The sequence below is a fragment of the Sebastes fasciatus genome, chromosome 20 (assembly GCF_043250625.1).
Source record: "Sebastes fasciatus isolate fSebFas1 chromosome 20, fSebFas1.pri, whole genome shotgun sequence".
Lineage (NCBI taxonomy): Eukaryota > Metazoa > Chordata > Actinopteri > Perciformes > Sebastidae > Sebastes > Sebastes fasciatus.
This window is the reverse complement of record NC_133814.1, coordinates 16,671,161-16,683,353: the sequence shown is the minus strand read 5'-3', so window position 1 is coordinate 16,683,353 and position 12,193 is coordinate 16,671,161. Positions and strand designations below refer to the sequence as shown.

At 44.5% G+C, this 12,193-nt stretch overlaps 1 protein-coding gene across 1 annotated transcript; it reads left to right on the top strand.

Moving 5' to 3' along the window:
* Positions 1-438: 438 nt before the first annotated feature.
* Positions 439-11,959, top strand: med1 (mediator complex subunit 1). The gene is made up of 16 exons (XM_074621129.1): positions 439-660; positions 2,209-2,315; positions 3,232-3,310; positions 3,558-3,612; positions 3,759-3,891; positions 4,069-4,097; positions 4,229-4,300; positions 4,445-4,519; positions 5,282-5,445; positions 5,583-5,694; positions 5,876-6,000; positions 6,096-6,223; positions 6,706-6,907; positions 7,029-7,124; positions 7,248-7,353; positions 7,446-11,959. Exons 1-16 carry the CDS (start codon positions 540-542, stop codon positions 11,317-11,319), a joined length of 5,478 nt encoding a protein of 1,825 aa, XP_074477230.1. The 5' UTR covers positions 439-539; the 3' UTR covers positions 11,320-11,959.
* Positions 11,960-12,193: the final 234 nt, after the last annotated feature.

Below are 12,193 nucleotides of genomic sequence, written 5' to 3'. Positions count from 1 at the left end.
ACTGTCACTCATCCATCCAGCAATTGGACATTAGTACTGGCACTTGCTAACCAACTTTTAAGAGTATTTATTGCTAATGCTTATTTTCTATCTTATTTATTCTTATTCTATTCTTAATCTTGTTGTGTGCTTGTTCTATCTTTTGTTGCTGTAATTCAAAAATGTAACCTCGGGGTTTAAAGCTGACTCGGTGTAAACTGCTGAAGAATTACAATTTACTTATAGGTGCAAATGGCAAATAAAACTCTTGAATCTTAAAAATTGCCAAAAAAAATCTGTCTTTACCCCTTATTTTTCTTCAGGCTAAAGTAGTTACATAGCTAAATAAGAAAACATATTATTCTGACGCTAAAAAAGTCAAACACGTGTTTAAACTAGACTAAAAATGTGAGGTAGTTACAAATTGAGAAAAGCGTTTTCCACTCACCTGCTGTACCAGTGTGGTTCACTACGGAAGCCCGGATGTTGGATGTCCGATGTTGGACGCTGTAGGAAACTCGAAGCGGTGTAACTGAAACTGGTCGCGGGGCAACAACAGAATGGCGGCGGGGCCTGGTGTTGCTATGCAGAGCGGCAGTCCTGCTAGAGAGCTGTCTCTCTCAGCTCAACAAGGAGGCAATCAGACTCACGGAGATCGGGTCAAATCAGAAGAGGTGACAGGTAAAAACTGGTGCTTTAATACCACGTGGCTCACTGGTTGTTGTTGTTAGCAGCTAGCTAGCTTGTTAGCTTGTTAGCTAATGATCTGTCTGGCTGGACAAGGCAGGCTAACAGCTAACACCCACTCTGTACCGTGAGATCTGTATGTATGTTGTTGACATTGGGTAACTTAAAATGAAATAAAGTGAAACACAAATGATGGCACTGGATAGTCATGTTTGGTAAAGTAGCAGCTAGCTTCTTGTAGCTAGGTAGCTAACGTCAACTTTGTAGAAACACCAGCTAACGTTGGGGACTAGCTACACAAGTGAACTATTGACAAGTTGTGTTGCACAAAAAAACATGATGATCCCACCTAAGTGGCCCAATATGAACTAACAAGCACTGCAGTAACCCATTATGACAGATGATGATAACAAAACATTAGCCTGATCATGTCTTTTTCACCAGACTGACAGTCCCAAGTGCTGCTGATGATGTGATTGATAACGTCTTTATGTTGTGGTTGTTTACGAAGACATTGATGTGTTATAGTACTGTTTATGGAGAACTCAGAATAAGAGAAATGCTGGTACCTTTGCTTTTAGTTGAGCCCTCATACAAAACAATAGTGGAGTAAACTGTCCAGTTTTATTGCTGATCATTGCTACCCTTAATTCACATTACTTGCTATCTAGAAATGTGTAATGTGGATGCTCTGAACAGGGATTCGTTCTCTCAGTTCAGTTACAAGCAAGAAACCAAATCTTTCTGAGTTGATTATCCATGTAACACAGTATAGGCAGGGAATGAAATTAGCATCTGCCACCTGCCAAATACAGGGTAAATGTTGGCTGTGGCAGGTAACAATTTCAGGTCACCTGCCACCATGGCAGATAGGTTTTCCTTATATTAAGAAATATTATTTTTAAAAAGCAATTCCTAAATTAAATATAGTTAGGGATTAAGGTTACATGATATATTCCATAATTCTATGGTCTGGTACCAGTGACTCAGTGTTTACCATTTTAAAGTGTTCTACCTACTGTAAATTTCAGATGTGGCAGACAAAAAAACTGAGTGGCTGGTAGAAATGTTCAGTGACCTGCCACTGTGGCAGGAGAGGAAAAAGCTTAATTTCAGACCCTGAGTATAGGCGTACACTTAGTTGCCAGTTTATTTTTGTTTCAATAATTTTTATTTTTAAAAAAGTGCTATAGATGAAGAATGGCTGTCACTCAGTTACAGTTATGCTGTTATAGTCTAATTAGATATTCTGCAGAGATGTTAGGAAGATGTTTGAAACTTGTGATCGTCATTAGTTTTCACCATGTGGTGTTCGGGTTGCACTTTGCTTTACATTTGTTGAAACTTGGTGGTGAAATGAACATTCAGGGAAACCTCTGCATGCAGATCATCCCCCACATTTAGTGAAAGGAGTTTTCTAAAAAGGACAGAGGAGATGGAACCAGTGTGGTTAGGCTGTGAATACCTTTAAAATTTAGGACAATCAATGTGTATAACTTGCGATTTTAACTGTTATCTTGTATGTTGCATCTTTTTTTTCAGAGGCAGAGAAGCAGGGTCGGATGGCTGCTTTGCTGGAGAAGCTTCATGCCAAACACAACGCTTCACGACCATGGCAGGAGACCTGCAAGGTTGTGCGTCAGGCCATGGTGAGATGGAGAAATCTTTCTCTGAGAGAAAATAATCAGTTTGATTGCATAAACCAGGGGACATGTTTCAATATTGAAGATAAAGGTTTCTCTCCTCCTGGTTGTGCTTTGACAAACCAAACAGACTGGAATGATGCTATGGTCAGACCTGAACTGACGAGGCAAAATTTAACAAACGGTAGACAGGGCAGGAAAAAACAAGTTTGCAAGAACAAGCTGCTTAAGTTAGCTTGCTTTTTGCATTCTTCCATCATCTTGATGAACAAGGTGTACTGCTACACATTCTCATTCAAACATTAGTGAGAGTCATTATCTCTCATGTCAGATTGAACTCTCCTTTAGGTGAGAGGTACAGGATCTATTCATAGCGGGAAGGAGTGAAGTTTCTCCCCTTCATTAAAATAAATGGGGATGATTTAATCTGAGTTTTAATAGGGAACATATATGTAGGTCATAAAACTGGAAAAACGTTTTTGTCATTCCTTGTCTGGGGAACACTCTCCCTGCACCAAAAATAGTGAATAATTTCTATATTTTTTTAATATGAGTAATTACATTCGCATTAGTCATTTTTAAAGGCCACGAAAATGCCATGAACACAGATATAATATCCATAATGCATCTTGGAAAAGTGTATTTGACAATCCCTGATCAGTACCCACAACAGAGACTCACTTCCAACCACCTTTTCTATGTATATTTATAGCAATTAATCACTTAATGGCACAAAAATGTTGTTACTTTAATAACTTACCTACTGGGCCTGGGAAACTTTAGCAGTGACATTTAAATCCCTGACCTTATCGTGCTGCTGACTAAGCCAGAGAAAAGCAAACTTGAACATTAGATCTTGTTGATAAAGCACTTTTCTCAGCTATTATCTCATTCCTCTGTTTTACTTCACGCTGTGTCTCAGGAGAAACGCGGTGTGATGAACGCCACAGGTCACCAGCTCCTGCTCACCTGCTTGGAGACCCTGCAGAGAGCGCTGAAAGGTGAGGCTGTCAACTCAAAGTACAGGAACACGAGGGAGAGCAGGGCAACATTTTCCATTTGGATATGTTACTTTACATCGTTATACAGAGAAACACAACTGTATGTAGACTGAAATTAACTTGATCATTCTAGTCAATGCAGGCATGTCGTGTCTATAGACCGTAGGAACATCAGGCAACAATTTTATGACATAATCTCTGTATGTGATGTCAACATTTCCCCGTTCTTTTCTGCCTTCCCTTTCAGTCTCATCTCTGCCCTCCATGACAGATCGTCTAGAATCCATCGCTCGGCAAAACATGTGAGTTCCTTCCCTTTAGCCAAGTACAGGACATGGAGGCTGATCACAGATTGTTGTTGTTATTTGTACTGTTTTCCTTGTAATTACCCATTGTGGACTCAGTCAGCAAGGATAAATACTAAAACCATTTTGTCTTCTCTGACCAGGCTTGGCTCTCACCTGAGCCCATCAGGGACAGAGTGCTACATCACATCAGACATGTTTTATGTGGAGGTGCAGCTGGACACCAATGGCCAGCTGGTGGACGTCAAGGTGGCTCATCAGGGAGAAAACCCTACGGTCAGTTTACTGTAACTTCCATATGGCCCCATAAAGCTGAGTCAGATGGTCGTAGTTTATCATGAATTCTATACTTGCATATTATAATTGAATTCCTTTAATTGATTCCATTCACACATCGTGGTGAAGACGTTGTCCTCAAAAGTGTATTATGTTATTCTTTTCTTGATTTCACAGAGTTGTCCGGAGCTGATTCAGCATCTGAGGTGAGTAGAAACCGCACTCTTCACTGCAGGGTTTCTTATTTCTGTTTTATGGAGGGATGTAGGCACCTGTGAGAAATACTTGTATTTGTCTGAAAGCTGTCTAAACCCCCTCCTCTCCCGCTTTTCATCAGGGAGAAGAGCTTTGAAGAGTTTTCCAAACACCTGAAGGGACTGGTCGAACTATACAAGCTCCCTGGGGACAAGTAAGTAGACTTGTAGGCTGTAAGGATTTCTGGTTGAAGCCACCCTGATTAAAGACAGTTGTTTTATAAGAGACAGATACTACATGTCTTTATCGTTTTCATGTCAGTTATATGTACTTATCTTACTTAATATCTGTGTTCCAGTAAGCTGAAAACCAAGATGTATATAGCACTGCAGTCTTTGGAGCTTGATCTCACCAAGATGATGCACATGTTTAGGTAAGTTCACAAAATCGCTTTTTGTTACCTTGTACATCATCCTTTATGTATTCGGGCTACTAGTGTTTAGCATATCTAATACACAGTATATATTTAATATCATTTTATTGTTTAAGCTGCAGTGTGATCGTTGAAAGCGTCATGCATAAGAGGGAGACCTATTCAGTATGTTAAAGGGCACAATAGCTGATTTTGGAGGGTGTAATATTAACAGAATATAATCTATGTAACAAAACAGCGCACCTGGTAAAATATACATCTACCTAAAGGTTTTATTGATAAAATTTTTATGTAGACGAATATTCAAACAGAGCCTTTAGAAAGGTGCCGAATAAAAGTATGACTTTTCCTGAAAATAATTATTATGATTGTGAATTAATCCTTAAAAAATTTTTAGCGGGTCCAAAATGAATGTTTTATTTATCTCTGTGGAAGATATCTAACATTTGGTTCCCACTTCTAAGACTTGTGAGCCAACAGTAAAACGACGTTGGTATCACACGGTATCTCTGGATTGTCAGTTAGTGCGTAAAAAAAACGGATAAATCGCTGAGATTGACCGTAAGTGCCTGGCAACGACTTGTTGTGAAGTGAATGCAATGGAACGAGGGAGGGAGAATGCGACATCTAGTGGCTGAATGTTATCAATGTTATCAATAGCACCTTTAACTTGTAGTATAAATGAATCATTTTGACTAAAAAGCTTAATTTGAGCATCTCTTTTTGTAATGCAATAACTTTGGATTGCTGTGTGTTTTCTAGGTTAGCAACCAATGCTACTGCAGTGGAGACTATTCTTCATGGCAGTGTGGGCCTGCTGACAGCCAGGAGTGGTGGCCATCTTGTTTCTCTTCAGTGTTACGTGTCCCCTTATGAAATATTTGAGGAGGGACCGGGCTCGCAGCTCAACTTACCAGACGGCAACGGTAAGTGCATAGCGGAAGTGGGTGAATTCATGAATGTACATGAGACACCAGCCACTTGCCTTGTGGTTTGCTAAAGGATTGTAACTATCCTCGTGTGACCTTGTCTTCTTGTCTCGACCCTTTGGTAATCTTTGCAGTTCCACGCTCTCTGGGTGTCGGCGTTTCTGTGACTATCGAGGGAACCTCCGCCGTCTACAAGCTTCCAATCGCCCCACTCATCACTGGATCCCACCCAGTGGATAACAAGGGGTAAGAATGTGTACCTCCATTTATCAGGGAACTTGCAACTGCAATCAGCAACCTCTAAATCTGTGCAGGAACTATTTGCACGAAAAGATATACATCAAACATGCATAAATGCACCACCCAATGCAGAACTAGTAGAGAACAGAGAAAGACAGCTGATGAATTAGTTTTTGTTGTATTTCAGGACACCTTCCTTTTCCACTGTGACCAACTCCAACTGTGTGGACCTGCCAGCTTGTTTTTTCCTCAAGATGAACCGCCCCATGCCTTTCTCACTGTCCTTCATTCAGAGGCTGGGAAATGCTACTTGTGCGTATTTTTAAGTCATAAATATACACTTAAAGCACAATGTTTGTTTTTGTTTGATAATTCAACCTTCAACCTCTCCCCCTTTTTTCCCGCAGCGATCCCAGTATTTGACAGCTCCCCCAGCCTCTCACCTCTCTACCAGTTAATTGTCCATAGCCAACGCCAGCTCCTGGAGGAGGGCAGCTCCACGCCGCCGCCCTCATACAACATGCACTTCTATTCTGTGAGCAGACACACATCATTAATATGATCTCTTAGCTTTTTATTCATTTCTTACTACATCCAGCCTGTGCTTTATGGTTTCATGATTGTTCTGTGGTTGCAGAAATATTGTAAGACCCCTCTGCTTGTTTCTTTTGGTTGCTTGTAACTATGGTCACCTATTGGAATATAAGCTTGCTTTATTTTGGGGCTTATTGTGAGTCAATGTAAAATCATTATTACAGAGCTATTCTTACAATTATTATGACCATTTCTCTGTGTGTTGTCTCTGTATACTGTCCTTCATTCTGCCTTTTTGTTTGACTGATATTCTGCTACAGCTACATTCATGGTCTGTAGTTTGTAAAGGAAAATTGGTTTACATTGGTTAGGTAAAAATATAGACACACACACACACACAGCCAAATACACCAAATTTGAGTTTGTTAATCCACAGAAATCACCGTTTGTGTAAGAAAACAGCTGTCTTTATGCTTTTTACAGGCGCTGCCAGATCAGCAGCACTGTTACTTCCTGAATGGCGATGCCCCGGTGCAAGACGGTCGTTCTCTTCAAGGAACACTAGTGTCCAAGATCCCCTTCCGCCACCCAGCACAAGTGCCACTCTTGTTGGATATCATCCGACACCAGGCAGCTCATAACAACTTGATTGGCAGCTGTGTGAAACGAACTTCCATCAAAGAAGGTAATTATCTGGCCCCCGATTTACTGTATTTGCTCAATCAACAACATGTACTCTGTTTTTTTGAGTCTGATTTGTTAAATCACATTTGACGAGTGTTGCATGTTTGCTGTCGTTTCTTCAGACAGTGCAGGCCTGCTGCAGTTTGAAGTATGTCCTCTTACTGATTCGAGTTTCAGCGTCTCTTTCCAGCATCCGGTCAATGAGTCATTAGTCTGTGGTGAGCATCACTTTTACAAAGTCTCAATAATCCAGCATATGTTGATATTACTCCAACAATATCCTCGGATGATAGTGATACAACAGTCTGAGTCCTGTGTCTTATCTGACCTCCTTCCTCTAGTGGTAATGGAGGTGATTGACTCCAGACAGGTATCCTGCAAGCTATATAAAGGACTGTCAGATGCTCTGATCTGCACCGATGAATTCATCACCAAAGTGGTCCAGCGGTGAGTTTCTTCATTTCTCCGGAATGCATAAATATGGATAGTATGTTTTTTATGGTAATCATTTATTTTAATTATATATTATTTTTACGTAGATGCATGTCCATCCCTGTAACCATGCGTGCCATTCGGAGGAAAGCAGAGACCATCCAGGCAGACACTCCAGCCCTCTCACTAATTGCACAGACAGTGGAGATCATGGTGAAGAATAACCTGCCACCCTCCGGTAGCCCCACCTACAACATGGCAGCAGGCGATGGAGCTAACCCTATGGGACTGCCTGGGCTCACGGGGGACAACACACCTACAGGAGGAGGACCCCCTGGGGGACCTAATTTTGGAGGTCCAATTGCGTCTCTGTTTGGGGTTTCCCGAACAGAGAGACAAGCCCAAGGAGGAGAGTGCCTAACCCAAGGAGGGGTGGCTGGCCAGCAACAGTTGCAGCAACAACAACAGGCTGGTCAAGGCCATACAGATGACTACAACAAAGTCACCCAGAATCCCATTCTGACAAGTCTGTTACAGATAACTGGAAGCGTGGGCTCTAGTCCCAGCTCCCAGAATGCACCGCCACCCCACCAAACTCCACCCTCAACATCCTCCCCAGCCAGCAACACCAAGAATCATCCTATGTTGATGAACTTGTTGAAAGACAACCCCACACAAGATTTCGCCGCTCTGTATGGTTCTAGTCCATTAGAGAGGCAGAATTCTTCATCTGGCTCCCCACGGACCGAGAGCATGAGTGGAACCTGCCCCGGAGGAAATGCAAAAGGGAAGAAGAAGCGCCCACGGGGGCCAGAAAAGGGCGGCGTGATGCCTGGAACTGCTGCTGGTGGCATGAAATCACAACAAGGATCTTCCATGCCGCCGCACCACCTGCAACATCAAGCCTCGCATGAAGATGACTTCCACCGTGAGCTCCTCTCTATGGATGTGGACGCATCTCAAAATTCTATCTTTGATGTTAACCTGACTGGGGACGGCCTAGACACGCCTCACAGCATCACGCCGGCACCTAGCCAATGTGGAACACCGCCCTCTGGCCCCGGCATGCCTTATTCACAGTCTCATGTCCAGTCTCAGCAACAGCAACCACCAGGTGCTGTACCGCCACGTATGGTCCGCCTCTCTAGCTCTGATAGCATCGGACCTGATATCACAGAAATCTTGTCAGATTTACCTGAGCAGACAGGCAAAGGCAGCAGTGGGAGCCATGGGCAGCACCCCATGGGAAGTGGTGGGGATGATGGAGGCCCCCTTGGTACCCCCATCCGTGACTCCTCCAGCTCCGGTCAGGGCAGTGCCGTGTTTGACTCTGCAGACATTTTCAACACCAACAGCAATGAGAATCCTTTTACTGATGCTGCTGACCTGATTGCTGAGGCAGCTGCAACTGCCGCCACGCCCACCAGCGATTCTTCCTCCACCAACTTCTTCCCAGATGCTGCTGACTTCAACCCTGACCTCCTGACCTCCGGCCAGGGCTTCTCCCAGAACTACTTTGATGACAGCTCTCCAAGTGCAGATGGAGACATGGACCTGGTCAAGGGTTTCGGGGGAAGTAGCCAGCAGAATACCCCATCAGGAACACCTCAGAATCCCACTCCACATGGGCAGAGCACCCCTGAGCCATCAATGAAGGACCCTTTTGATATGGGGATAGTTTTTGGAGGCAGCAGTGGTGGTGGTAAACCGCTTCTGGGGCAAGCTCCTGATTTGGGAGACACACATGGCGGAGGGTCCCAGAGCCCCCTCATAATGGGCCTTGCTGCGGCATGTGCTGACTTTAAAATAGAATCCAAAATGAAACCGCAACAGGGAATCATGCGACCAAAGGATGAAAATGGGGGTAGCGGAGGGAGCAGCTCTGGGATGGGCATGGGGAGCAGTTCGACAGAGGGTAAACAGGTTAAACGTAGCAGGACCCCATCCAGTGAGGGAAAGTCTAAAGAGAAGCCTCCCAAACGCAAAAAGCTGGACCCTGATGGGAAGTCCCCCTCTCACAGCTCAGGAGGGCGGCCATACACGCCTCCTAGTGGTGGCTCAGGCTCTGGGGGAAGCATAAGTGGAGGAGGATCCAAGTCTCCTGGTAGTTCAGGACGCTCGCAAACTCCTCCCGGTGGTGCCACACCTCCAATTCCCAAAATCACTATTAATCTCCCAAAAGGGACCATAACTGGAGGGAAAACGTCATCCCATAGTGGATACACCTCCAGCAGCTCAGCCACAAGCAGCACAGGTGGAGCAGGGGGAACCAGCAGCAGCAAAAGCCATCATTCTCACTCGTCTTCCTCTGGGAAGATCAAGTCCAAAGAAGGCTCCACAACACAAGGCAACAGCTCCAAGCCAGGGAGTGCAGGATTAGGGAGTGGAGGTGGGTCATCCCAGTCTAAAGGCTCATCCCAAGGGATGGGTGTTGGCAAACCAGGATCCTCCCCAATCACCAAACATGGGCTGTCTGGGCCTGGAGGTAGTGGTGGTGGAATTGGAAGTGGTAATAAAATGAAGCCTCAGGGGGGCAAGCCTCCTGGGTCTCTTATGAATCCCAACATAAAGCCCAACATCTCCCCTTCTCACTCCCGCTCCAGTAGCTCTGGTGACAAATTATCCTCGCCGATGAAAATGCAGCAGTCCCAGGTTCCAGGAACACCTCCTTCTTCCAAGGCTAAATCGCCAATGGGCTCAGGAGGTGGTAGCTCCGGAGGGTCCAAGTCTTCTTCTGGTGGAGGCATGAGCTCCCAGAAGCCAATGGGTGGGAGCTCCTCTGGTTCTTCCTCGTCATCCTCCAGCTCCTCCTCGTCCTCTGGTTCCATGACCTTCTCAGGAGGCTCCCAGTCTCAGTATGGGGGTGGTGGAGGTGGAAGTGGAGGGGGAGGAGGGACAGGAGGAGGAAGTGGAGGCAGTGGTGGAGGAAGCGGAGGTGGAGGTGGAAGTGGTGGAGGGGCTGGTCAGAACAATGCAAACAACCCGAACGCCAAAGGGAAGTCTCCCAGTCGAAACAAGAAACCCTCTCTTATAGCAGTCATAGACAAACTGAAGAGTGTAGGTGGAGGAGGAGTGGGGGAGGATGGTTGTGAGGTAGGGCCACCAGGAGGAGGAACTGGTTCGGGATCTGCTCCTGGTGGTGGTGGTGGTGGTGGTGGTCCTGGAAATGTACCCGGCAGTGGACCTTCAAACATGGGTCCTTCCAAGCATGGCTCGTCATCCCAAAGTGGGGAGTATAAGCGGGAAAAGTCTGATAAAGAGGCAAAAGCAAAAGTGTCTGTTTCTGGTGGGAACAGTGGGGAGAAAAAGCTGATGGACCCCAAATCAGGAGGGGGGAGCGCGACGGGTCTGGCTAAAATTATCATCAGCAAACCTGATGGTGGCTCACCAAGCATCAAGGCCAAAGTGACCCTACAGAAAGCAGGGGACGGCCCTGGTGACTCGATGCGTCCCCAAATTTCTAGCCTCAAAGCTTCCCCCCTATTCAGTGGCTCCACTCCCAAGCACGACCGCTCCTCCCCGAGCCACAGCCGCTCGCCAGCATACACCCCGCTCAACCACGACAGCGAGAGCGAGTCGGGCAGCAGCTCGGTGGCCGAGAAGTCCCACCAGAACAGCCCCAGCTCGGACGACGACCAGACCGTTCGCCCGCTTCTCCCCCAGGACTACATGAGTTCCATCCCTCTCAGCTCAGGGGAAAAGCACAAGAAGCACAAGAAGGAGAAGAAAAAGAAAGAGAGGGAACGTGAGAGGGACAGAGACCGGGAACGGGACAGGGACAAAGAGAAGAAGAAGTCATCCATGCCAATGGGGACGTCATCGCATCCATTGAAAGCAGACAGTTGGTCCCGGTCGCCCATCTCAGCTTCAGATTCATCTTTGTCCATGCTGGGTTCAGAGCGTCCATCCCGGCCCAGCCCAATGTATATGAGGAATGAAGATGACGATCTCATGGACTCAGCCCTCACTGGCAACCTTTAATTTGATTCTCTCACGCTTTTAACACATGCCTTTTAACATACGAATTATATTTATTTAACTCGAGCCACAAATTGGAACTGGATGCAGGAATATCGTGGCTGTCTGAGTGATCATTGTCCTGTTTAAGCTGTATTTTAATATCTTATTTGACTGTTTCAGTATCAGTGTATAATATCTGGGGGTTGGGATGCCAGTTTTATATGAAAGCAGTTCTCCAAATACCAACTTCCTTAAGCTTCATGAAGGAAAAGGATTCAAACAGTATATTTTCGGAGAACTGGACATTATTTTTGTCTTTCCTGTGATGTCAGAACGTCTTTTCTTTTCACATTTAATACATTTGCCGTTGTTCATAAGTTGTTGTTGCATACAAACATGCCAGATTGCCACTAAATAAGTATGACTTCTGTTAAAAAACAAAGTATTGTAAAGCAAGAAGAGTACAGTGTTCAGTTGCCTTGTTTTTCAGATACAACTGGGAATTTTTAGATTTTGATATATTTTAAAATGTTGATGTTTAAGTTAGTTTAGGTAAATAAGATGATAATGATAATGGAGGAAAAGAGACATGCTGGTAATTTTTTTAACTGTAGAAGTTTTGGAAGCTTGAAATAAACATTTCACTTCTGGAAAAAGTTCACTCACGTTTCTGTATTTTACGTTTATGTCTCTTGCTGTGCGTTTCTTGTAGTAACACATATATTTGCCCATATTAATTTTAATTTACAGAAATAATCTGTAAATACATTTATTCATTTTAAATTATTTTCATAATTTTCTGGGTAGATAGAAATTTTTTTTTTTTTCTTTGTGCAAGAGTCAACAGCTCGACCACAAAAATACACTAGATGGCAGCAGTGTATCAGGCGGCTCA

Bases quoted from the DNA above. Each gene is read 5' to 3' on its own strand.
- med1 (XM_074621129.1), top strand. From the start codon at position 540: ATGGCGGCGGGGCCTGGTGTTGCTATGCAGAGCGGCAGTCCTGCTAGA. The intron at 3,613-3,758 runs GTGAGTTCCTTC...TTCTCTGACCAG, and splicing joins TCCATCGCTCGGCAAAACAT to GCTTGGCTCTCACCTGAGCC. The intron at 7,354-7,445 runs GTGAGTTTCTTC...ATTTTTACGTAG, and splicing joins ATCACCAAAGTGGTCCAGCG to ATGCATGTCCATCCCTGTAA.